The sequence below is a fragment of the Pangasianodon hypophthalmus genome, chromosome 16 (genome assembly GCF_027358585.1).
Source record: "Pangasianodon hypophthalmus isolate fPanHyp1 chromosome 16, fPanHyp1.pri, whole genome shotgun sequence".
NCBI lineage: Eukaryota > Metazoa > Chordata > Actinopteri > Siluriformes > Pangasiidae > Pangasianodon > Pangasianodon hypophthalmus.
In genome coordinates this window covers 12657400-12684159 of record NC_069725.1, presented here as the reverse complement: position 1 = coordinate 12684159, position 26760 = coordinate 12657400, and the positions used below count along the sequence as shown (strand labels likewise).

At 37.1% G+C, this 26760-nt stretch overlaps 1 protein-coding gene and 1 long non-coding RNA gene across 3 annotated transcripts in view; both read left to right on the top strand.

Moving 5' to 3' along the window:
- slco4a1 (solute carrier organic anion transporter family, member 4A1) overlaps positions 1–2851 on the top strand; it is a 39983-nt gene extending 37132 nt beyond the window's left edge. The window contains exon 14 of one of the 2 annotated variants that reach the window (XM_026921372.3): positions 52–2851. In XM_026921372.3, coding sequence (XP_026777173.3) covers positions 52–231 — 180 coding nt within the window. In that variant the 3' untranslated portion in view covers positions 232–2851. The remainder of the gene's footprint in view (positions 1–51) is intronic. The other variant, XM_026921371.3, reaches the window with a different exon arrangement.
- Positions 2852–9941: 7090 nt separating this feature from the next.
- Positions 9942–10881, top strand: LOC113530910 (uncharacterized). The gene is made up of 2 exons (XR_003403193.3): positions 9942–10281; positions 10611–10881. It is a non-coding gene; the product is annotated as an uncharacterized LOC113530910 (long non-coding RNA).
- The last annotated feature ends 15879 nt before the right edge of the window (positions 10882–26760 follow it).

Below are 26760 nucleotides of genomic sequence, written 5' to 3'. Positions count from 1 at the left end.
CCAACAATTCTTCTCTCTCTCTCTCTCTCTCTCTCTCTCTCTCTTTCCCAGTTTTTGGGCACTGTATTCTTCATGCTGGCAAGTGTGCTGTACAAGCCTCCTCCAGAATCTCCTCAGAATAGCTGTGAGAACACAGACCACAGTGCAGCAGACAAAGGTGTAGAGGTTGGACACCTGCCAGTCAAAGACCTCCCACCTGAGATCATAGCCAACGTACATGCCAAGTTGTGACCTCCAACTCCAAACACACACCTGCATGAGTGTGTGTGAATATGTGCGTGACCATCAACTTTATCACAACCTCAGACACATGAACCTGCACTGTGGTTATTATGTCTTCATTTGCACACAAATTGGGCCAGGCATGCCTCGCACAAATATGATACATCTGATACGTAAAGATCATCTGATACTGCAAACATTTTGCAGATGGATCACATTTGTCCTTAATGAACTGTTGATAAATGCTGGAAGATGCAAAAGAAGGGACATGGGTCATGTATTAAATGTTCATGTTTGATCAGTATATTTTAGTTATTAAAATTCTTTCTGACAGCCCAAGTTATCATAGATCAGAGATTGTAAGCTCAGTCCTAGAGGCCCACCACCTAACACAGCAGGTCCAACTTATGCAAGGCTTGAGAAATTGCTCATGAGTTGGATTGGGTGTGTTTGGAGCAGGGAGATGCTACAGGGCACCCAGCCAAAGATTTTTATTTTTTTTATTTAATTTTTTTTAACAATGTATGCAATGCCATTTATGAGCCAATGCAAACAGTATAGCCATTATTCTTGCAGGAAATCATCGAAATTATACTGTAGTACATACTCTAGTTTTAAAGACACAAAAACTCACCATCAATTCTCATTCTTTCTCTTCATTAACTGATTTATCCTGGTCAGGGTCGTGGTGGGGCCAGAGCCTATCCCGGGAACACTGGGTGCGATGGATGAGTCCGTCGCAGGGCATAATTGCGCACACATTCACATACTCGTTCACACCTAGGGGCAATTTAGGGTAACCAATACTCCTATTGGCAGGCCAAACTTACGATCGATCCTGGAGCTGTGAGGCGGCAACGATACCTGCTGCGCCACTCTGCTGCTCATCGTTATAGATTAGGTATCAAATATACAGTATATTGACTTGTACTTTCTACTATAAAGGCCTATCCTATTTTAAAGCACTTAGAAATTAAACAATAGGTACTAATATTTTAAAAGTATAAATGATACATAAACAAGACCGGAATATCATCAAATGATTGAAACTACAGTAATTAAATCAACGATTCATTTAAAAGACTTTCTTGCAGATAGCAAGGAGACTCTATGTATTATAGGTGTCTTGCTAGACTACACAAGAAACAAACAATTCGGATGATCGCGTAATGATCCTGCTGAGCCGGCAACTCTTATAACCTGCAACTCTGTTTGCACTTTAACCTCCTAAAACTAATTCACTGATCCACTCAACACCATATATGATTATATAGGCTACAATATTAATACAGTATATAAGCCATTATCAGTGTTCTTACTATGGCGCACAACTCTTTGAGATATTTATGCCTTCTTTCCTTGGCTAACTAAAAGTACAAATATGGCCTAAAGCTTTATGCTTTTTAAACAGATTTCCAGTGCCAAAATACTGTCCTTTAGGACTTGTGCAGTTCAGAATGGCCTTAAGGATTTGGTTTATGTTGCAGCTTACAAAAAATGAAGGTGGGGGTAAAAATATGTTATCAGCTTACCTATTTGGAATTGTAACCAGTATGATCTGTGGTGATTTATATTTTACAACAGCAGTTCAGCATATATTCAGTACGTCATAATAACCATTTTTTTTTTAATTAGTAGAATTTTACATCAAACTTGTGCCAAGCTGAAAGTTAATGTCCATTAATGTCACATCACCACATTGTGATCATTTGCATCCCTTGTGCGTGAGTGCTGCGATGCTGCACTGTTTCACAAATGTGGTCCATTTTAATTTGCAAACTAACAAACGCATAGCCAGTGGCACCTTTAATACATTTTATGATCATTTTTACCAGCATATATACTTTTTTTACTCATTTGTGTTGAAAGACTATTTATATATCACATAAATATTGGAAATTTTTTGAAAAGGGACAAGTGTATTGAAGCCCTAACGCCCTTACTGGGTTTATTCCCCATGAAATCCACTCAAAAAAAACATTTTGAGGATTTGCACAATATCACTGAAAATGGGAGGGGTGATAATAGCAGATTTTTTTTTAGTTTGTATTGTTTATACTGTATTTATTGTGATTGCCCTAATGACTGCAAGCAACTATGCCTCATATTCCATCGTGTTATTCCCAGTAAACATCTGTGATTATGATAATGACCGTAATTCTCTTGATGTTAGTTGTAGATTTGCATAGCGACATCCCATCACATTCCAATAAAAATGGGGGTTGGGGTAAGAAGGGGCTTTACAGTTCTGGTTTGATACTTTTGTTTAAGATCTCTTTTTGATGCAAACATTTCAGTAAATGTTTTTTAAGAAGCAACAGCTAAATCCACAACCCTGTGTCTGAGTCATGTTTCATGTGATTTCATATTGGTTATGTGTGTGTGTTTGTGGGTGTGAATGTGTTGCAGAGTTTATTAGAATGTAAATGTAATGAAATTAAAATGCACACATTCCCCTGGACTAAACGGACTTCCTGGACTCCAAACAAGCTCTGATTTCCCCAAATGAATAGTTTGAATTAAAATAAAATAGAATGGTTACTGGAATGTCTATCCAATATGTAACTAGATATAAATATCAGGAAGTAATGCCTACCATCCAGAATTGCTGATATAGAGAAAATCTAAAAAAAAAAAAAAAAAAAGACAAAAATAATAATAAAATAAATCTGTACTGTGGTAGAGGAAAAATGTAACAAAAAATATAAACTGAGCTCTGAGGGGACACAGAAAATTAAATGAGCACACTGAATTATCGAGTGGACTAAAAATCATTTGAAAGTTGGTAACACTGCAATGACACACTTTTTGAAATATCTTTCTACTTTGTTGAGACTTTTTTTTTAACTGAGTCTATAATAAATTTCACTTCACAACCTCAGGATGTACCCTACTATTACATCATCATCATCATCATCATCATCATCATCGTCTCTCTCTCTCTCAACCACACTGAATTAGACAGAAGCAGGCATTGTTTGAAAAAAAATGTGGAGACAGGAAACACACCACTCCAACAACTTACAATGTGACCTTACATTGAAAACACCACAAAGCATCTTCATTTTGACCTTAAAAACAGAAATTCTATTTTCCCCACATGTAGTCGCCAAGCCAACATGTTTGTTGCCTGAAGTTCTCTTCTTTACTTTTGTACTGGAGCTACAAAGATTAATTTGTGTAGTTTCTGATAATTTAACACAATTTGGACAAAAGACTTTTTATAGCTTAAAAACTGTATATGTAAGTATTGGAATGGCACTTTTTGTTTCAATCCCCACATTTTTCAAATGATCAAAAACATTGGGATGTGTGACTGACAGGTGTTTCTGGTTGCTCCGGTGTGCCCTGTTAGACTGATTGTTTAAACAATTAATAGGTCATAACAAGTATTTTAATAGCTCAATAACAAATATTTTACTCCTGGTTTGAGCCCTGGGTTGCACCTGTGAATACTGCATTTGTTGTTAAAAAGGATAAACCAACATGAAGACCAGAGAGCTGTCTCGAGCTGTCTCACTCTCTCTCTCTCTCTCTGTATAAATATATATATATATAAAACAAGAGTTCAGTGTTAATGTTCACACCAAAAAATGTGATCTCAGTTAGTTTTTTACATGGTAGCATTGTTGGCTGGTTTGAGCGTTTCAGAAACTGCTTATCTCCTGGGATTCTCATGCACACCAGTGAGCCTGTGCCAACTGAAGCCTCAGATTCCTTTTCTTGGCTGACAGAAGAGGAATCCAATGTGAGATCGGAGTGCGGGAATACACTCTGGAAGCTAGTCCATTGCAAGGCAGCACACACATTAAATATTTTATGAAACGATACAGATGGTATTACTGACTCAAACAACATCTTTTTCAAATGTCTGAATATTTAAACAGTTTGTAATGCTAAACTGATATACACTGATATGCTAAATCTGATATACTGTACATTTCTGTGTATTTTGCAAAAGTGATAATGGCTTAATATATATATATATATATATATATATATATATATATATATATATATATATATATATATATATATATATGTATAATACCGATCAGCCATAACATTATGGATGACCTGTCGAGGCATGGACTCCACAAGACCTCTGAAGTCCTGTAAATTGCGAGGTGGGGCCTCCATGGATCAGATTTGTTTGTCCAGCATGTCCCACAGATGCTCGATCGGCTTGAGATCTGGGGAATTTGGAGACCAAGTCAACGCCTTGTACTCTTTGTCCTGTTCCTCAAACAATTCTTGAACAATTTTTGCAGTGTGGCAGGGCACATTATCCTTCTGAAAGAGGCCATTCCTATTAGGGAATACTGTTGCCATGAAGGGGTGTACCCGGTCTGGTCTGCCACAATGTTCCCATGCCCATTGTAGGTGCTTTCAGTGGTGGACAGGGGTCAGCATGAGCTCTCTGACTGGTCTGGGTCTACGCAGCCCCATATGCAGCAAGCTGCGATGCACTGTGTGTTCTGACACCTTTCTATCATAGCTAGCATTAACTTTTTCAGTGATTTGTGCTACGGTAGCTGTTCTGTGGGATCAGACCAGATGGGCTAGCCTTTGATCCCCCAGCTCATCGATGAGCCTTGGGCGTCCATGACCCTGTGGTCGATTCACCGGTTGTCCTTCCTTGGACCACTTTTGCTAAGTACTAACCACTGCACACTGGGAACAACCTACAAGACCTACAGCCTGGAGATGCTCTGATTCAGTCGTTTAGCCATCACAATTTGGACCATGTTAACATCGCTCAGATCCTTACGCTTGCACATTTTTCCTGCTTCCAACAAATCAACTTCACCAGCTGACTGTTCACTTGCTGCTTAATATATCTCACCCCATGACAGGTGCCACCGTAACAAGATAATCAATGTTATTCACTTCACCAGTCAATGGTTTAAATGTTATGGCCGATTGGTTTATATATATATTTAGCGAAGGCAGTTTTTATTCAGTAAAGGAAACTACGAAATAGCACTGGAACACTGGACGTCATATTTGTTTGCAAAAAGATACAAAAGTAGAGCCAAATTGATTTAATTGTTTATATGCAGTTTCATCATTTCATTCACGAAGAAGAACTAATAATTTCTTTTCTTGTAAAATTTGTAAAAATGAATTTCCTGTAAAATGTAATGACGTTTGCTTGTAACATTTCTCCACCAGAGGTCACTAGAAGCTTCTTCCAGATTACACACACACACACACACACACACACACACACACACATATTTGTGTTACTATTATTTTGAGGACCTTCCATTGACATAATTATTAATGCAGCTAATTAATGCTTTGCTACACCTAAATCTAACCCTAACCTTAACCTCAGTAAACAAAAGGAAACATTTTGGCTCGTTTAGTTTTTGAATAAAAGCTGCAGTCAGGATCAAAAATGTCAGATTTCCTCCACCACCAAGACATGAGCCTTTTGAGTCTCTCTGAACAAGAGATCTTTCTGTAAGATTTTGACTTCTACATTACAGTATTTTGTCAGAAACCTGGAGATGAAATATTACTGCAGGAACTCTAAATTAACATTAATAAGCTCTGTGGGCCTAGCACACGTAATATATGCCATTCACTGAGATGAAAATTACCAGCTGTGCTCGTTCTTTACAGAGGAATATCTTATTCTCATCTGATGAAATAAGGCCATGTAATCAGTTAAATTCAGCAAAGTATATAATCTATTGTAATGAACTGCATTCAGTGAAGCGTCATTGGTGAATAATATTCTTTTTTTCCCAAACCTCACATCATCAATCTTTTCCTTATCTCCCCATTTATTCTCTCATCTCACTGGTTGTCGTTGATGGCTCAGTACATTTTCTCCTTTTCTCCTTTTTTCTACCTTTATTTCCTGCTCCATATTTCCACCAATGTCCTCTGTTGCATGAGGTTTCTAATATGGAGATTACAGGACAGCCGTCACATATCAGATTAATGCAATTATACTCTTCTCGAAAGATTTAAAATTTTTTTTTTAAATAGCCACAGCATCTTCATTTCACAAGAGGTTAATGCACAAAGCAAGAGTGTAGTCACATTAGCGGCAACCAAGAATTAATGTTTCAAACATGTAGATCTCATGTCAGGGATATCTGTTCTGAATATATGTGTTGAGGAAAGTGAATGTGAAAAGAGTAACTGAATGGTAATCGCTGCTATAAATGAAAAGCACTTCATTAAAGCTTATATCTCTATAATTCAACATCACTGTGATGCATTACATGTGACATCCAGATAATAAACCTAGCACTGCTGAGTATCGCAATCATTGCCTCTTAAAGATGAGGCATGCAACTACATGGCTGTGTCCAGTCTTAAATCTACTATAATCCGAAGTCCAGCTCAGATTTCTGCGATTATCTTCACATGATTTCATTCATCAGTTAATGATCAGGTGTATAAGAGCAGGACAGTGTCATAGCTTCAGGGCCATGAGACATGAGTTTTGCATGTTCTCCCCATGCCTGCATTTACCTTCCACTCCCCAAACCATGCTAGTAGGTGGACTGACTACTCTAAATTGTCCACGTGTTGGGGGAAATGTTTTAAATCTAGAAGCCTAATAAATGTCCCCACGAGGATAGAAATATCTGCATGGGGACTTTTTTTTTTTTTTTAACAAAAACTTCAGATTTTATTTAAAAAGAAAAAAATATCCTAAAGGTTTCCTTTTGGTTACTGAGGTTAAGATCATGGTTAGATTTAGGTGTAGGCAAGGCACTGATGTCAATGGAAGGTCCTTAGAAGGATAGTAAAACAAAGTGTTGTGGCCCTGTCTAAGATAAAGCAGTCAAGGAAATGATTAAATTTAATACATTTACTAAATTTACTAAATTTAATAAATTATATGTATAAGAGCAGGACAGTCTGTTCTCATCTCAGGACATACATTACCAGAGTGTGGTACCTAAGCAAACTATTATTTCTGAAAGAAAGGATTCTTGGTTTAGCTTTTAAGGTGAATATAATTGGCTTCTGATTGAGCTTGAGATTCTGTTTAAAAAAAATCGCTTGTAAGTAGGCTCATTATAAAAACTCATAATTATGTTTTGCTTGCTATAGCATGTAGATAGAGATATTCAGTGGAATTCAAGACCTCATTTTAGTGAGGTGGCACTTAAATTTGCAGTGCAACTGGGGCAATAAAGAAAGCATACAATTACATAAAAGAAATAAAAAAGACAATTCAAGACAGTAAAAGCCATGTATAGACTTGACAACCTCCAAAAATTGCAATCATTTACATGCATCATCATCATTACAGTATCTTTATGCATGCACTCAACTGTCCTAAATAAAATACTTTGGAGTGTTTGCGTGTAGACTGTGTGCATTTTACGTAAGTCCCTGAATCTATTCATGACCTCTTGTGCTGTGCTGGAGTTTCCTGGGCACTAAGCAATTACTGTGCCAAATTATCTTTCATAATTACATTAATATCTGGAATCTAATTAATACCCCACGTAGGTGAATCAGTTTTTCATACATGTCTCTTTTACTTGCACGTCATTGGCTCTACACTGCCAAAAAAAAAAAAAAAAGACATCTTATTAGACATCAAATGAAAATATCTTGAATATAGTCAGATTTATTTAGTCTTTCCTATTCTAAAAGATTGCAATAAATATAAGATTATTAATCCTATTTCTAGTCATTTACAAAAAATTCAAGCTTTAAATGTCCTTATTCTATTGGCAGTACTATATATATATATATATATATATATATATATATATATATATATATATATATATATATATATATATATATATATATATATATATTACTATAAATTTTGCTTCTTTCTGAAAAATAAATGCTTAAAATGAGCAAAATTATCTGCCAATAGAACACTTTTTCAAGCTTGAGATTAGTAAAAAGAAAAATATCTAAAATAGGTTTAATAATCGTACATTTGTAATGTTACATTGTAATATTATGGGAAATACTAGATAAATTTCATTAGACTCAAGATATTTTCACTTGCTAAGATATTATTTTTTGCAGGATTTTACTCCCCTTGACTGCCAGGAGTGCTGGATATTACTGGATTACTTGATCCGTGGCTGTTAACTTGAGCTGGATTCCCTCTTTAGCTTGCTAGCCTTGTTAACAATAACTCTGTGCACTGTAGCCACAATCTGTTTTTTTGTTGCTCAATAAGTCTCTCACATCTCAGACCTTCACTGGGTTGTGCCTCCCTTTGCACTGTGCGTTTTTCAGATCGCCTGCTAACTAATGACCCTCAGACCCTCAGTTAGCGTGGCTGAGTAATCCTCACTCATCATACTGCAACCTTAGCAGGACTCCATTAACAGCTATATACTGTACAAGGGTCAGTGTGGGTTTCTCTCCTTTTCCACTCATGTAAATTTCAAAAGTATTCTATCATAATGGCATCTTTTTTCATGTAAATGCTGTATTGTCCTGGTCAGACTGTGTTACTGAATAAATAATCACTGAATGGACACATTCATACACTCATTCACACTTAAATGCAATTTAGCATAGTCACTATCATGGCATGGGAGGTCAGAGGAAACCTGAGATCCTGGAGAAAACAGGGTGAACATGCAAAACTCTACACAGGCTGAGCTCACAAGCAAACTGTGGACTCTGTAGCTATGAGGCATATTGTGCCACTCATGGGAGAATTTTAACTTTACATTTTTCTTTATGTGTTTTTTACCTCTGAATGAAGCAACATTGAATTTGGCCACCATCTAGCAGGAAGGACATTTAAATCTATGGAAATACTGTTTTAATATTGTCATTTATGGTAACTTATTTTTTTACCTCAAGGGATGGTTAAAACTGCAGCCAAAGATTGTCCATCCCTATTCCTGCATTATAACTACTCACTGGTCTCAATGGTCAAAGCTTCTGCTTAGCCTACTGTTTTTTATATAATAATAATAATAATAATAATAATAATAATAATAATAATAATCTGACCAAAGTAGGCTAAAGGATGTAAGTCATATGTTATCACTTGTTTTAGTCATTTCTGATGAAGGTTAACTTGACCATTTCTGTTACTTAACAACCTGCAGGCAGTGGAATGATCCAGATCTGGCGAATTGGTAAACTGTGCTGTTATATTTGATAACCCAACACTTCACAATCAGATTGGTGGTCAGAACAAACTATTTTGTAACTTTTCATTTCATTATTTTGAACCCATACTTCACATGTTCACTTTTTACACTGCATTGCACAGTACTGCAACTATCAAGCTTAGTACACGTTGTAAGAACTTATCACACCTAAAGATATGGTTGATTTATTCTATTTGTCCAGCATCATGATGTCTTAGTTTACTACCATTGACATGTTATTAGGCCTCATGCTCCAAAATATCAGGCCTCAAGATCCAAAATAAAGACAAATAGAACATTATCAGGTGACCCCGGGCAACTGCTCTGGCTGTGTGTTCACTACTGTGTGTGTGTGCATTTGGATGGGTTAAATGCAGAGCACAAATTCCGAGTACGGGTCACCATACTTGGCCACATGTCACTACACTTAATTTTCCTAGCTAGGATGAGGAAAGAGAGGCTGCTGCTACAGCTGCGTCTGTAGCAAACTTACTCAAGGAAATACTTCACCAGTAATTAGCTTGATTAGACACCAGCTGAGAGATCTGATTAAGTGCTAATTGAGCAGTTTCAGGGTCTAAAAGTCCCTGTAAGCTCATTTTCACAATTAGCTTCTTACTGTTACCAGTTTCTCTGGTGAATTTAACACTAACTGTAAAAGAAAGAACCATTTTTTCCAGCAAGATTTCTGTATGTCTTTCTTTTCTGTATTTCTGTCATTTTGTACAGTTTGAATTGGGTCAAACTGTATTTGGTACAATTGATGCCAGTGCTAACAAATTACCAGTCAGAGATAACCATCTGCTTAAGTCAGTTTCCCTTTTACACCAACCACAGAGACAGCACTGAGTTCTACCTGCTCAGGCAGCCTCTTGCTGAGTAAAACTGCATTTTGTTAGAATTTGTACTATTTTAGTGTTGTAGCTCATATGGGATAATGGTGAGTAGCTTTACCTTGTATTTTTTAAACAGTAAAAGAAATGAGAATTAGCAGAGTGGCCACACTATGAATGAAATGATCTTGATCTACACCTAGTACTGTAAAAAGGGAGACAAGCTGTATTTTTTATCTAATGAACACAGTTTTATATTACACATTACTCACAGGTGGGCATATTGAAAAGCCAAGACAATGGGATTTTTGTGTTTGTATAATAAAATCTCACTATGTTAAATAGAAAAATATGGCAAAGTTAATCTGATCTTGCAAAATTCACAATCTTTAATAAGCTTGTCGCTGCTGTTACTCTCACTCTCACTGACTTTCAGTAATCAGTAATCCAGATCAGGATCACAGTGGAAACCTATCCCAGGAACACCAGGAGTGAGATCTGAATACACGATGAACAGGATCCATCACAGAGCACCATGTACACACACATTCACACACTCATTCCTGAGCTCAGGATCAAACCTGGCAACCTGGAGCTGTGAGGCTGCAACGCTACCTATTGCACCCTGCTGTGTTACAGTAGGCAGTTAATTGTGAAAAGAGTAAAGATCATTTTAATCTATTTTATTAAACCAGACATGATATTTATGCTGACTCTATCTTGCTGTGCCATGCTCTGTTGATCGGTGTAGGTTTTGTAAACTAGATGGAGGGGGAAGTAGTAGTGGTGTGCAAACAAACCACAGTCTTACCTGATTTTGCCACTTTCCATGAACTTGACACTAGAAGTATATAGAAAGTACACTGCACAGTGTTCATGACTTGTGTAAAAACAATAAAGTGGAGATGCATTAAGCTGTCTTGTTTAGGATTTTTGCATTTCCATATCATTTTAATGTAATAAATGTAATGGTGAACATCAACACATTCATGTTCAAGTCAGCTACATGTTCACAGAATGGGAAACCTTGGGACTTATATAACTCAATCCATCTTCTGACAGCATTTTAACTGGAACTAAAATGAATGCAGTCAAAGAAAACCAGCAATTACATAAAAGTCCTGTTTCACAGGTGTCTGATGTGCTTCGGTATAAGACACTTGGAGGAGCCAAGAGATAGTATGACATTCAAAATAGCACAGTCTTGCTCAGTGATGGTTGGGAAATAGCCACTTTATTTCAAATTTCTCTCAGAAATGTGCCTATAGGCATAAACGCTATGTTAAAAGCAGTTGGAGCTGAACAGGTATTTCATGTTCATACTTTGTTTTCCTTTCCAACTTGATGACATTTTACATAGCAGTGGTCGCTCAGTGGTTAGGGCTCTCGACTGCTGATTGGAAGCCTGTCACTGTTGACCTTTGAGCAAGACCCTTGACCCTCATCTGCTCTGCTCAATTTTCACTCACTTTGAATAAAAGTGTCTGCTAAATGAATAAATGTAAAAATGTACACTCACCGAGCACTTTATTAGGAACATCTGTACACCTACTCATTCATGTAATTATCTAATCCGTCACTTGTGTGGCAGCAGTGCAATGCATGAAATCATGCAGATATGGGCCCACAGCTTCGAGTATGCTCACATCAACCATCAAAATGGGTTTCTATTCTATAACTGCTGATCTCCTGGGATTTTCATGCACAACAGTCTCTAGAGTTTACTCAGAATGGTGCAAATAAGGAAAATCATCCAGTGAACAGCAGTCCTGTGGATGGAAATGCATTGTTGATGATAGAGGTCAACAGAGAATGGCAAGACTGGTTCGAGCTGACAGGAAGGCAACAGTAACTCAGATAACCACTCTGTATAACTGTGGTGAGCAGATAAGTATCTCAGAATTCACAACACATCGAACCTTGAGGTGGATGGGCTACAACAGCAGAAGACCACGTCAGGTTCCATTTCGGTCAGTCAAGAACAGAAAGCTGAGAAAGGCTCACCAAAACTGGACAGTTGAAGACTAGAAAAGTGTAGCGTGGTCTTGTTGCTGACCGTGTGCATCCCTTCATGGCCACAGTTTACCCATCTTCTAATGGCTATTCCAGCATGATAATGCACCACGTCACAAAGGAAAAGTCATATCAAACTGGTTTCATCAACATGACAATGAGTACAATGTTCTTCAGTGGCCTTCCCACTCACTGGATTTCAATCCAATAGAACACTTTTGGGATGTGGTAGAATGGGAGATTTGCAGCATGAAAGAGCACCTGAAATCATGTCATCATGGACCAGAATCTCAAAGGAATGTTTCCAACATCTTGTGGAAATCATGCCACGAAGAATTGAGACTGTTTTGAGAGCAAACTAGGCCCTACCCAGTATTAGAATAGTGTTCTTAATTAAGTGCTCAGTGAGTGTATTCAAGTTTCCTGGAGTGGATAATCTGCTGATCCGGTTAAGAAATCAGTCCAGTCCCTTAAAATGGCACAATGTGCCACATCCTCCAACAAAGCGAGATGAATCACATTCTTTAACATGCGGATTCTGTCCATTTCACAATGAACACAAATGTGTTTGAATTTTACAGTCTTGTGTAAATTTACTCATCTGATCATTCATTCATCTTTAATTACTGCTATATCCTGATCAGGATGGCTGTGGTTTAACTTAGTATTTACAAAAATCCAAATAAATAAGTTCGTTAGACAAATTTATGGGCAGGTACAAAGTAAAATAACTGTGAGAGTGGGTAGGATTAGAGGGCAGGTTGGAGTGAGGTTAAAACAGAGTCCTGTGCACACCTCTGTACTTAATCATAAACATGACAGTATTGAATGTTCCATTAAAACTGAAGAAAATTTAAAAAGTTTTTTTAGAATTACACAAAAAAAGACTGTATTGACTACAGATTGTCTGTAGAATTGACTTCATCTAGTCTGAAAGTAAATGTAGCCTGCTTTCCTTAATGTCTGCCTGCATTTCTTTATCTGCTTTGCTACTGTTTTTGCCACTGTCCAGACTAGTTGACAGCTCCCCACAACAATGACAAGTCTATGCAGCCCCTAATGTCTCATTTATTGCTCAAAAGTTATTGTCAGTTTAGCATAGTATGAAATAATATTGGTGTAATTCCTGTTTCACTTTAGCGAACCACCAAATACGCATAAGACCATAAATTAGGTGATTAAAAATGAACACACACAATATTAATTTTTCATTTAAACACATCCTCATGTATGTATAATGTATATTTGACAAGTATATAATATTTGACACTATGAATACAACAATATATAATTCAAAGATGGCAAACATCAATTTATTTGAAGAACTTTCAAATGAAATACAGGCCATGTATTCCCACCTTGTGCCTCTGTATGTTCCTGGGAAAGACTATAGATTTACTGCGACCCTGAGCAGGATAAAACAGTTACTGAGGATGAACGTTCAATAACAATCTGTTCAATCTGACTTAATGGACAAGAGAGATATTTAGGACTGCCAAGATGATAGAATACTTTTGAAATTTGATACATGATGTACTGCTTTAGTGCACTCTAGTTCCTGCTGTGATGTCTTAACGGTTTTTGTTAGCCTGCTAGCATAAAATAGCTTGACAGGATTTCTGAGTGGATTTTTAGCTATAAACTAGACACCATGTTTGATTCCATACCTAAGTCACAAGAGAACACAACTGTGTGTTCTCATCTGGACCGTATACCACATTGCCAGTGGTGCCAGTGCAACTCTGCCAACAGAGAAATTCTTGACAGTTTTGAAGTTATGGCAAAACATATATATTGTGCAGGCTTGGCCCAAGTCCATTTAGTGATTTAGCCCATTTCTGTTTGTTTGTTTTGTTTTTGTTTTGCCGTGTTGCACATGATGTTACCAATTCATCTAAAATTTGCATGTTACATTTTGTGCTAAAAGTCTCAAAAGTAATGAAACCCAGCTCTGGAAAGCACTGTATATGAGCTTAGTGCTCTGCGTACTCATAAGTACAACCATAAGTACAAGGCTTACTGGAAGAACATACTGCTGTACATCATACAAATGTACAAAATACCACCCATCCGCATACACGTGCGTGCACACACACACACACACAGACAGACACATGCACCCAATTTTGTAATTTTATCTTTGCAGTGTGTTTCCATTGATATGCGTCCTACTGTAGCTGAATAATTCAATGCCTACAAATACCTCTACTCATCCTCAGTAACTAACATTCTGTTTTTTTTATTATTGTTTTTCTGTAAAATGTCCCTGAAAGATCAGACCTGTCTGATACTCCTATCATTAAGCAGACATTTTGGTTCCTATTAAGCGATAAAAATATGGCCACACACACCCACACGTACTGTACATGCATACACATGCACACACACTCCTCACATAGAGGAGTGAATGAACAGTTCTTTGTTAGCGGTGTTAGCCCTCTATGGTAGTTGTGAAGCTGGCTCTAAAGGTCAGGTCTGTAAGAGAACAGACTTCATGACTCTGTGTGATTAAGGTTAAAGATCATTAACAATACCTTTAATTCCCTAGGTCCAAACACACACACAGGATACTCGGGGTCAGCTGATTCAAGTCACTAGCCAACATCTGTCATCCACCTGCTTTCCCAGATATCAACAAGTGCCATCCTACAAGAGTAAGCACAATATCTCTCACGAACACAGACAATAATGATGTGTTTTTAATTAACAAGATTTGAATCCAGAAAAGGGAATAAGAAGTTAAGGAGTTGGTGAAATTTAGTAAAAGGAATTATGGTGACTGAATTAACTTTGCTAAAATGTGTTTAAATTTTAAATTTAAGTTTAAATTTTAAAATGAAATTTGCTAAGATGCATATGTTTGTGCTGGAGTCACTGGCAGTTTGGACATGCAGTAAGCACGTTGTTTCTTTATTAGGGATTTTGTATGCACTGTGGTTACGATCCATAGCAGGTGACAAAACAGGTCAACTTAATCAAAGGCAAATCTATATTTATAAACAACACAGGCAGAGGTCAGAACCAGGGGTCAGTCCTAGAAAGAGAGATCCTAAATTCAAGAAGAATTATGAACCTAAGAATTAAGAAATTAAATAGTGTCACCAATTATAGATCAAATATAGTGTGATCAATTATAGATTTTATTAAAGAAAACATGCATTTAAAAAAATAGATTAGATACAATCATAATACAGTACAATGCAAAAACGCATTAAGCAGTATGCCACGTAAATACTGGTGTATGCCGGTGGTGAAATGGCTATTGAAATATTACAAGATAATTACACCAGTTGTGTTATTCAATTAAACTGACATTGCTCTTGCTATATGCATTAAAGTATATGGGAAGTATATGGGATAAATGGGAAGAATCCATGTTTAGGAGGATTATGATCTGTAGTAAGGAGCTTTGTTATGCCAAAAGAACAATATATATACTCATGTCTGCTTACTAAGACTATGACTTTATATACATATATAAACAGTTTAAGCAGACTGTTTGTGTAAACCATTTATCAGTCATCAGATTCTGACTACTTGACACTGTTATCTTTACCTTTTTGGCTGGAGGATGTGTATAGAACCCCTCAAGCAAAGTAGCTGCTCCTGATACACATGTGCTCACACACACGCACACTACAGTGTAAACCCATATGAGGATGGGTTCTCTGTTGAGCCTGGTTCCTCTCAAGGTTTCTTCCTGTCACCATCTCAGGGAGTTTTTCCTTGCCACCGTCGCCCTGCTTGCTCATCAGAGACGGCACACACACACACTTCACTTTACTTTTGTTTGTGTAAAGCTGCTTTGAGACAATGACCTTTGTAAAAAGCGCTATACAAATAAAAATGAATTGAATTGAATTGAATGTGCTACTATATAACACCACATACACTACCCTGCTAAGAATGGTCCATTTCCCAACTAATATTAGTTCAGCTGTGATGCATTGATGAACAGGGCAGAGGATAAATCTGACAAATAGCGCTTAGCATCAAACTGGTGTAGTCATGCCTAACTCTAATTAGCCTTATACAGTATTTTCCAGGGTACTGGAAAATCTAGAATTTCATGGATCTAAAGTTGCATGATCTGTCTAACTCACAAATTATGCACTGTGGAAGGAATGAAGAGGTACATATAAAAACACTAATCAGGCCAATTTTTTAATTCAACTCTGGAGCAGTAGAGATGATGCAAAAGAAAAATATAAACCAAAAATTGACAAGAGGCCTCTATAACAATTCCTTTCAGTGCACCTAAGAATAGGCATGGATCCATTTACTCCTCTGGAAGGTTGGTTACTGTTTTCTTTACCTTATTATCTTTTCAGTAGCGTGGATGATTTAAACTAGGGACGAGCTGCAGGAGATCATGCAAATAGAACACAACAAATCAAGAGCTTATTTAATACTCATCTCATCTCAGTGTCAGAGAGAAAAGGAGACAAAGACAGAGGAAAGGGGAGCGGGGCGCGGGAGGAGGACAAAGATATTATTCCTTGAGAAAGGCTAGATTCACTTTCTCTTCTCTCAGTGAACAGACGATGTGAATTCTTTTTCATTCAAGTGTTGCTAAAAATATCGCCACAGGCAGTAAATTGCCTTAAGAATGAAGAAAATTGTGTGGAGCTTGATTAGTCATGGCTCTAGGTGTGTTTTTTGTGCGTGCCTGATTCATCAGAAGGCGACAATGATTGAATTGAATTCATTTAAATCACAGCAAACATTCAAAATTCTCTTTCACGTTTACTCCCTTTTTTATATATATATATATATATATATATAAACACAGCAGTACAGAATGTTCCATTGGTTTTAAAGACAAGATGACCTGCATTATGCTCTGGGCAGCATCACATTATTGATAACTTATAAGTTCAATTCCTGTTAATGCTCTCCAGCAGCTCAGATACCAGGCATTGACTAGTAAAAAAATCCAGCCTGCAATAAGGATTCATTCTTGTAATCATTAAATGAGTCATAGGGCAAAACCATAGAATAGCAACAGGATGACAGAAAAGAAGGTCTTGCTAGAAAAGAAATTGGCTTATTAGCTTGCTTAACCTTACCAACCTATCGACCTCACCTAACCAAGGAGAAGACTCACTCATTTGAAAGTGCTTTTCTTTTAGCACCACAAACAGGAAAATATCCACAGGAATAATCATATTTCTAACAGAAAAAAAAAACATTTTCTAGGTATAAGGTTCCTGTTTCAGATCATAACACTGGGCAACAAATCTACAAGAATATCTGGTGACAAATTCAATGAGAAAGAACAAAAAGTGGTTTCCTCTGGGTTCTATAGTTTCCTCCCACTGCCCAAAAACATGCAGGAAGGAGGACTGGCTATGCTAAATTGCCCATAGGTGTGAAAGCATCTGTGTGAGTGGTGGTGTCCTGCAATGGACTGGCTTCATCAGGGTGAATTCAACTGCACTGTACACAGTGTTTCAGGATCAGTTCCAGATCCACCTCAATCCTGACCAGGATAAAGTGGTTACTGAAGATGAATGAATCAAACAACTTAAAGTGCCAGAGTGAGGTGTTGGGCCACCAGAGCTGTGGAGCGACGTCGTCTGCAAAGCCAGAGAGGGGAGTGAAGTCCACTGTGAAGCCAGAGGGAGAAGCGACATCGTCCCTAAAGCCAGAGGGGGACGCGACATACACCGCAAAATGAGGGGGAGGAGCGACGTCCTCAGCTGAGCAAGGAGGCGGGACAGGGTGTCGGAGCAGGGCAGCAGAGCGACGTTTTTGGCAGCGCAAGAAGGTGGAGTAACGTCCTTAGCAGAGCCGAGAGGCCTAGTAATATCCTCTGCAGAGCAAGTTTTTGTAGGCTTGGTGCATCCATTGTTGGTCTAGTGTTCTGTCAAGGAAGGGAGTCGGATGCAACATAACGTTTACATTACAACACATAATCTACACACACCACAAAGTAACATGTTGTAATGTATTTAATAGAATAGCAAAACAAATCCATCCATTAATCAATATTTTAACATTTTGACTAATAAACTCTTGTTTACTGAGACTGTACACATGTACACTGCACTGGATTAGGAACAAACATAGCACTGCTTCTCCTCAAGATCTGCATAGCAGCCTATTATCTTTTTGCCATATGATATTTTACACATTTTGACATTTTACAGATGTTTCAAAACAGATTAGCAAAGGCCAAGTTAGCAAAGAATATTGGTACATCTGGCCCTAAAATGGTGCAAAAAAATGATAGTTTAACAAAATTCATAAACAAAATTATGACTTATCCTAGCAATTTTTTATGTTTTTTGCAAAAAGTAATGTTGACCAGGCAAACATAAAACCACACTTTTTTCAAATAAAAGTTTTTAAAGTGGAATTAGGGTTTGTGAGCAAACAGCTCCTGGCAGTAAGGCTGGATAGCTTGCAGCAGTCAACTGTGCTTTAACCTTGTTTAAATGCCAGTAAATATGAACAAAACAGACTGAAACAAAACATTTGCAATAATAAACATTTGCCCAAATGCATTCTAAGTCAGTGCCATTAACAGACACTTAGCTGGAACTTGGCACAAGTCTGCATAGTGAATGCAACTGCCAGGACTATTTCATGACTCCCATGGCCATCCAGCCCAAATATGATGTCAGGGTCACCATGAATGCAAGTATATAAGATCTCTAAAATCTTTTCTATATTTGAAAAACTTTTAAAACACCCTAAATACCTGAAACATGCTATCCAAGTTTTTTTTTTTTAACTTTTATAAAAAATAAGTATTTTGTGTAAAAATGTAAAAAAAAAAAAACCCTGACGGATATCCACTTTATTTTATTGACACTGATAATAAAATAAAAGCAGAATATTACAACTTGAACGCACAAAAAATTTTGTCCCACTGGCAATGAGTACCATACTAATAAGAAAGAAGCAAAAAATATTGGGAGCTAATATCTAGCTAACATAATATTTGCATGTTATTCCTATTTCAACTACTCATTGCCCCCCACCACATATAATTATACCTGCCCCATATTATCAAGGTCTCCCATGTAATACAAAAGTATTACGAGAATAAAAAGTTTATTGTACACATCAATGTGAATATCACAGTTACTAAATATTAGAAGAAAGAGCAAAAGCTCTCTCTTTCAACAACAGCTTGTCTTTTAGCTAGCTCATGAATGTTAGCTGGTTAGCTTGCTAATATCGACTGCTTTGTTCTTTATTGTAATTCCACAGTGTTGTTTTTGGAAATTGTTAACCCAGTGCTGCATTCTGCTAGATCACAATGCTGACCGTAGCAAGCTAGCCAGCTAACAATAGTGCGCTAGCTACAACACAAGGCCTTGTTGAAGGAGAAAAGCTGTTATGATCCATTCTCTCTGTTATGATCCCATTAGCACATTGCATAAGCAGGTCTACAGGGTGAATTTACAAACTCTCTGTAAGGTCCACGTGTCTTCAAGGCCCATTACCATGAGCAATCTAGCTCAAAGACAATTGAAAGGAAAGGGATTATTATGCCTGCAGCTGTGTGTTAAGTCATATCAGCCATTTGGGAGTGGATCTTTGGTTCGATTTCTTTCGTGGATGACAGACAAGTTGTTTATTTGTTCAAACAATTTTCAGTGCTGTTCTCCTGCTGCTGAAAAAAATGAGAAGATATGTTGATTTGTGATTATTTACATAAAGGGAAACAATTAAGGCTACTTTCAACCAGTGCTTCAGTATTTCAGTTTCATATTTCGTCTTTCAAATTTGCAACTATCTGCTTATCTCAGTAGTTTGTTTTTCTACATAAATGTTTTATAGTTCTTTCAGAGGCATGCGACAAAACTTAAATGGATATTTTTCCTCATTAGTCTTCTTTCACATGAAAGATTTCAGTTGGACGCAACAGAAACCAAAGGGACAAATGATATAAATTTTACTATTCTCAGGTGTAGAGAAGGTAGATGAAAGAATTTCCACAAAAGCAGTAGAAGGACCAGCAAAACCTGAGAAGAATGTCTTGGACAATGACGACAAGCAGGATTTTAATCAAAGACCAAGTAATGATTTACAATGGTTACAATTAATAATTTACCATACCATCTACCATATATTGCTGGGTGAGATCTAGCTCACTGACCGGGTTGAAAGATTGCTGAAGCTTCATGACCAATGCAAAAACAGATTATTACACAAAATATCATCCATCCGTTTGAATTACATTTTTATATTTAACTTTAATTTTTTTTAAGTGTGTGTTAATTGCCAACAGGGTTACACCTGAATTTATTAATTAATTATGGAAATTAAAAATGCAGAAAATTAAATGTTACTTTCTTTATTGTAAATCCTTAAATCAAATTAGAATATAAATAATTTTAGAATCTTTGCATTTTTTTAACTGACAAATTCATAGGTGCAGGAGTATTTCAGCAAGATTCAAGAAGTTCAAGTTCAAGCCTTCTGTCAAGTAGATGGCAGAGACAGACGCAAGTGTTGACTGGCTTTATTTTTCAGAATCGGGCAACCGATCAAAAATACAATCCAAAATTCAAGGTCAGGCAGGCAAGTCGAAACTAGAACATACAGACCAACTTGCATGCAGAATGCAAGAATCATCACTACCAATACCAGGAGCTAGACTTTGCAACATGTGAATGAAAGTATTTATTGTGTGTGTGTGTGTGTGTGTGTAATGGGCAACGGGTGAGTGTAATCAGAAGTCTGGACATGCAGAGCAGGTGAATGAATCATGTGACCTGGTTTGTAGTCCTTGGAGTTGATGGGAAGTAGAGTTGGCTTCAGCCATTGCCTTGCAGCAGTGAATTGGAATTGGAGTTCATGGCCTAAACCGAACGTGACCTGGCACTGTTACCCTCAGTAATGATCCTGAGCCATAGTTACTGTCTCTGCAGAGTTTTGCATGTTCTTCCCATATTTGCATGGGTTTCTCTGGTTTTCTCCTACTGTCCAAAAACATGTAGGTAGGTGGATTGTCTATGCTAAATTCCTCCTAGGTGTACATCAATCTGGGGTAAATTCACCCATCTTGCACCCAGTATTTCTGGATCCACCATGATCTTGATTAGGCTGAAGGGGTTACTGAAAATAAACGAGTGAATATGAATGATAGTGAGCAGAACATACATAAATAAGCCAATTAAATTTATGCATCTCAGTGATGTCTCTAGGCATTAAAGGTCACAAATGTGCACTTCATCTGTCCATTAGAGACAATCAGAACCAATTCACATTACTGAGAAAGCAGTCCTGTCTGAACACACATTTATGAATATCAATCATGAAAAGGCATTTCATCAGTAATGTTCCCATTATGTTGATTGACCTGTACCACAGTGGCTCACTGCATATCAGCCTAACACACCACTTCTGGAGTCTCAATGCCTGAGTCACCATCAGCTCAACCAATAGCATTGAGATAAATGGGTGAGACAAGTGTGGGAAAAGGATGTGACCAGCCTTGACTAGCTACTTTGGAAGTCTGTGCATGTGCTGCAGCATTTGACAGGACTGTCATTCTGAAACAAGGTCAATGGCTTTATTTAGCGAAAAAAAAAAAAAAAAAAAAACAGAGATGAACAGAAATGTAAGAAGTGTATGAAGGGGTGGGAAAGAGAGAAAACTAATGAGCCCTCAGTATGTGAGCATGTTGAAAAGGAGGTTAGAAAAGATCACGGATAATGGATCTGAGGCTAAAGAGATGGAATTCATAGTCAGAATCAGCCTTTGGTTATTAAATCTCTGCCCGAAAGCCTTCATCACTAGAGGCAGAAAACAATCATCACCGAGATCTCAAAGGGTTTCGGTTATCTGGAGGAGCAACAGCAAGCAAGCCGCAGACAGGCTGATAAATGGGTACTCATCCAAAATAGAATAAAACTAAATTATTGCACTCATATGAAGTACCTCTGAAAATGTTCACAGTTTAAAGTAAGTAGAATGTTTTGGCCTAAAGGGTTCAAATGGAATCTGGGGAGGTAGGAATCACAAAATACACATTGACTGTATAAATGACGCACTTAAAACTGAATAATTCATGAAACATTCTGAAGACCAGGGCCATCAGTATAAGCAGTATTTTCTATTCAATGTTATGTTAAAATGCTAAGACCTCCTCTGGACTTACACAGATTTTGAACTATGCAAAGAGGGGCCAAATGAGAGATTTCTATTCCATAAATAACAGATCACACAGCACTGTGGCACAGCGGGTAGCATTGCTGCCCCACAGCTCCAGAGCTCCCGGTTTATTCCTGAGCTGAAGTTACCGTCTGTGCAGCGTTTTACATATTCTCCCCATGTCCACCTGGGTTTCTTCTGGGCTCTCTGGTTTCCTCCCAGCACCCAAAAACATGCCAGTAAGTGGGCTGGTTACTCTAAAATGCCCCTAGGAGTGAATGGGTGTGCGAATGTAGTGCTGTCACGAGTTCCCTCTCTGTGTTCATGTTTTGATTTTATTCTCCATTCGCTTAATTGTTTACATTGTCATGTGCATTTTGTTTTGATTTGTATCTTGTCTCTGTCCCTGTCTTGTGATGTGTTTGTTCCCTGATCATTCTCACCTTTTTTTCAGTTCAGCACTGATTAGTTTGTCTGCTTAAGCCCTCCTGTGTCTTTGTCTCCTTGCAAAGTCTTGCTGTTGTTTATATGTGTTTCTAAGACTTTTTTTCAGGTTTCCTGCTTCCTATTTTCCTAGTTACTTCCTGGTTTTGATCATTGCCCTGTTTGAGTCTCTGATATGGATTACTTTGGTTTGTTGTTGCCTGCCTGTGCTTTGACCCCTGCCATGGACTTTGATGATCATTTATGGATTTCTCTTAATAAACAGCATCTTACGCACTTGCATCCTGTCTCTCATAACCCCATGGTACAGGTGCCCTGTGATTGACTGATGCCATGAGCTACTAAACTGTGATTTGACTAGCCTCAGCAGCTAGTAGCATCAAAAAAAAAAAAAAAAAAAAAAAAAAACATTAAGGCAGATCATGAGTAATGTAAAGTAAAAATAATAGACAATTATTATGTAGTCATGTTTTGATTTCGTGGTCGCTCTCTCTCTCTCTATCTCTCTTTCTCTTTCTCTCTCTGTCTCTGTGTGTGTGTGTCTGTGTGTGTGTGTGCCTTTCTTTCTAGTTTTAGGATGATCTACTGTCAAAGAAAGATAACAAAAAATTTGTTAGTATTTTATATTTGATTATTAAATTGATATAAATTGATATACACACATCCAGATCTCCTAGTACTAATGATACTGATGTGTTTGGAGTTCTGTAGTTTTGACAGAAGTGTATGTTGTTCATCAGTAGTTAATGATCATGTGGAACAGTATTACATACGGTAATTCATTACTAATTACTGAAGTGTTAGTGTTTTACTATTTAACAATAAATAAATAATTAGAAAAGTAAATAATTTACAGTTTTGAAAGTATGTTAATGGAGAGTATTTGCTCCGCTGAGGAGACCTATAATAACTCATACAGACATTTACATTTTAGACACAGTTATTGGAATAGGTTAAGGTATATTAAGTAGGAGGAAATTAAGGTTAAGGAGGAAATTAAGGCTTAGCTATTGGAAATTAATGTCGATGTGATCAGTAATTACTCAATAGATATTAATTTAAAAAAAGCCGTAGTTAGCCAGTAGTTCTGCAGGAGAAATGTACTCAGTAATTACTGCTCACTTAATAGTGAACTCTGACTAACATACTGAGTAATTAAGAAATAGTTTTAGAAGTTAATAGGAATATGTGTTAATGAAGAACTACTCATTCATTCCTGCTCAGTTCCTGCACAGTTACCTATGAGTTGTCGAACAGTATTGTAAAGTTTTACTGACTCATCGTTTTTAAATTCAGGAACATTGACGTTTCTACAAAGAAGATGAGAAAAAGTGATATAAAAACGTTAACACTATTTGAGCAGTACATAAAAGCACATGTCAATATGACAATACTATACTATTTTTATATACTTCATTTTCTCAGTTTCCAATTAAATGTCAGGACTTTGTACTGTATGTCCTGTTCTAGTAATTCCAGGGTTCTTTTGTATAGAGCTCTTATGTTGTAATTTCCCTGCATAAAAAAACACCGTACATCACTAGTGGGAGTTGGTAAAGGAGTTTAATAATTGAGATTCTTTCATACGGATTGACCAATGTGGTGGTTTGGATGGATCACTGCCACGTTTCAGTTGCCTTCAAGACTTTGTGGCACATTTTTAGGCAGTTTAATGTTAAACCAGGGACTGCTTTTACCCCCAGAGGTCTTCAGCAGCAGCGATTGTATCATCATTGTGATGATCATTGGCCTCCACCTGCTTGGAGAATTTGTATCATATTCAAAATTAGATAGAGTCAATGGAATGAATAGATATGACTCATGTTTGTGCCTAGTATGAAATAGTCACCTCTGTGAGGGACACCTCATGTGTAGTGCAGTACAAAATAGGAAGAATTAGAAAGAAGAGAGCCCTACCAGTGGAACCACAACCCCCTCATTTAGTGGATCCTGTGACTGTGGACAAATCAGAGGGCAGGGCCGATTATAAGCACTGTAGATTAAAGTATTAAATTAAAGCATTACCATAAAATTTCCAATTGTATTTTTATATTATCATTTTCAGGACTTTGTATTTTATGTCTAGTTCTAGGGTTCTTTTGTATAGAGCACTGTCTCACAGCCCAAGAAAAACATCATGTGTAACGACATTTTATTAATGCTTTAAGGTTTCTATGTTGGTCACTGTTCGGCTGAGAAAAGGCAACCTGAATAGTCATTTGCAAACAATACAGCATTACATGCTTACTGTTTATGACTGAATAGTAAACAGTACAACAATGGCCTTACTTATTACATACTTCTTAGCCAAGCTACTTACTAGAATACATATGTATTGTGTAATATTTTGGCTTTGAGAGCACTTAGAGACAAGATGTGGAGAGAGCTAATGAGATCCTATACATGTTTCAGAACTAACTGTGGGCATACAAAGGAATGTTTATTGGTTAAAAATTATCATTATTACTAGGTTGCAATGCTAATAATTCTGCAAAATTAATGTAATGCGCTTCAAAAAATCACCCTTTGCTCTCAAAATATCCTGTCTCACACATATGGACTTGGTACAAATATAACGCCATAAATAGAATAAAGTTTTAATGATCTATCATCGGGGGTATATACTTATATATATAGTACAATTACTTATAGTAATTGTACTTTGTTACTATACTCAAGTACTATTTTGGAAGATCCATACTTTTCTCAAATATTACTGAAATTGAATACATGTACTCTTAGTCTAGCAAATTTACAAGCGATCAAACATACTTTTTACTGCTTACATTTTCATTTTGACCTTCAAGTTACTCATTAAATATCTCAAATGTTGGTGCCAGACTAGCTGGTTTGAGTATTTCTGTAACTGGTGATCTCCTGGGATTTTCACGCACAACAGTGTTTACTCGGTACGGTGCTATAAAGAAAAAACATCTGAAGTTCTGCATACGGAAACGCCTTGTTGATGAGAGAGGTCAATGAAGAATGGCCAGACTGCTTCGAGCTGACAGAAAGGCATCAGTAACTCAGATACCACTCTGTAAAATTGCAGTGAGCAGAAAAGCATCTCACTATGCACAATTAATCAAACCTTGAGGTGGATGGGCTGCAACAGCAGAAGACCACATCAGGTTCCACTCCTGTCAGCCAAGAACAAGAACCTGAGGCTTTCATGGGCACAGACTCACCAAAATTGGACCGTTGAAGACTAGACTAGAGTGATTTTTTTCTAATCTTCAACTGTCCAGTTTGGGCAGTGAATATTTCACATTGTGTATCCGTGAATTATTTGCTCATATCCATAGCTATATTATGACATTATGTAATAATAAGAGACCATTTTAGGACATTGGTGAATTAAGTATTTTGGAAAACTGCATGATGTTAATACTTTTTGGGCTGGTTTTGATCATCCTCTCAGCTGCTTTTGATATGCAAACCTGGCAACTCTTGTTCTCTAACCTGAAACTTGTGAATTAACTCATACATTTTACATTTGTAAAATCAGCAAAGCCACAAACTCTCCCAGTAATTTAAGAGTCCCTTCATCCCGAAACACAAAGAGATCAGTTTCTAGTGAATTTTTCTTAAGGACAACTGATAACAATATTCCTAGAGCAACTGTTACTTCCATATTTTTAGCATTAAAAGAAAATGTGCCACTACTGCCACAGGGTTATAACAATTTTATAACTTCTTCTGCAGGGTGCTCCCCACCAAATAGTCCCTTCCTGAGTCCCACCCCAAAGTGTTTGATTTTCCTCAATGAAATTCAAATTGAAATGTGACTGCAGAGGTTTAAGTTGAAGCATGAGAATGATAAAGTTTAACAGTAAATGGAAGAATGCTATTACTTGTTCAATCGTTGCATTTGCATTTTAATTTTGGCAGGTTTTTACACGATACACAAAAACACAAATACACATTTTTCTGAATTTGAATTATGTCCCAACTCATACTCATAATGAAAACTGCAAATACATCTTTATACATTTTCTAATTAGCATTTTAATTAG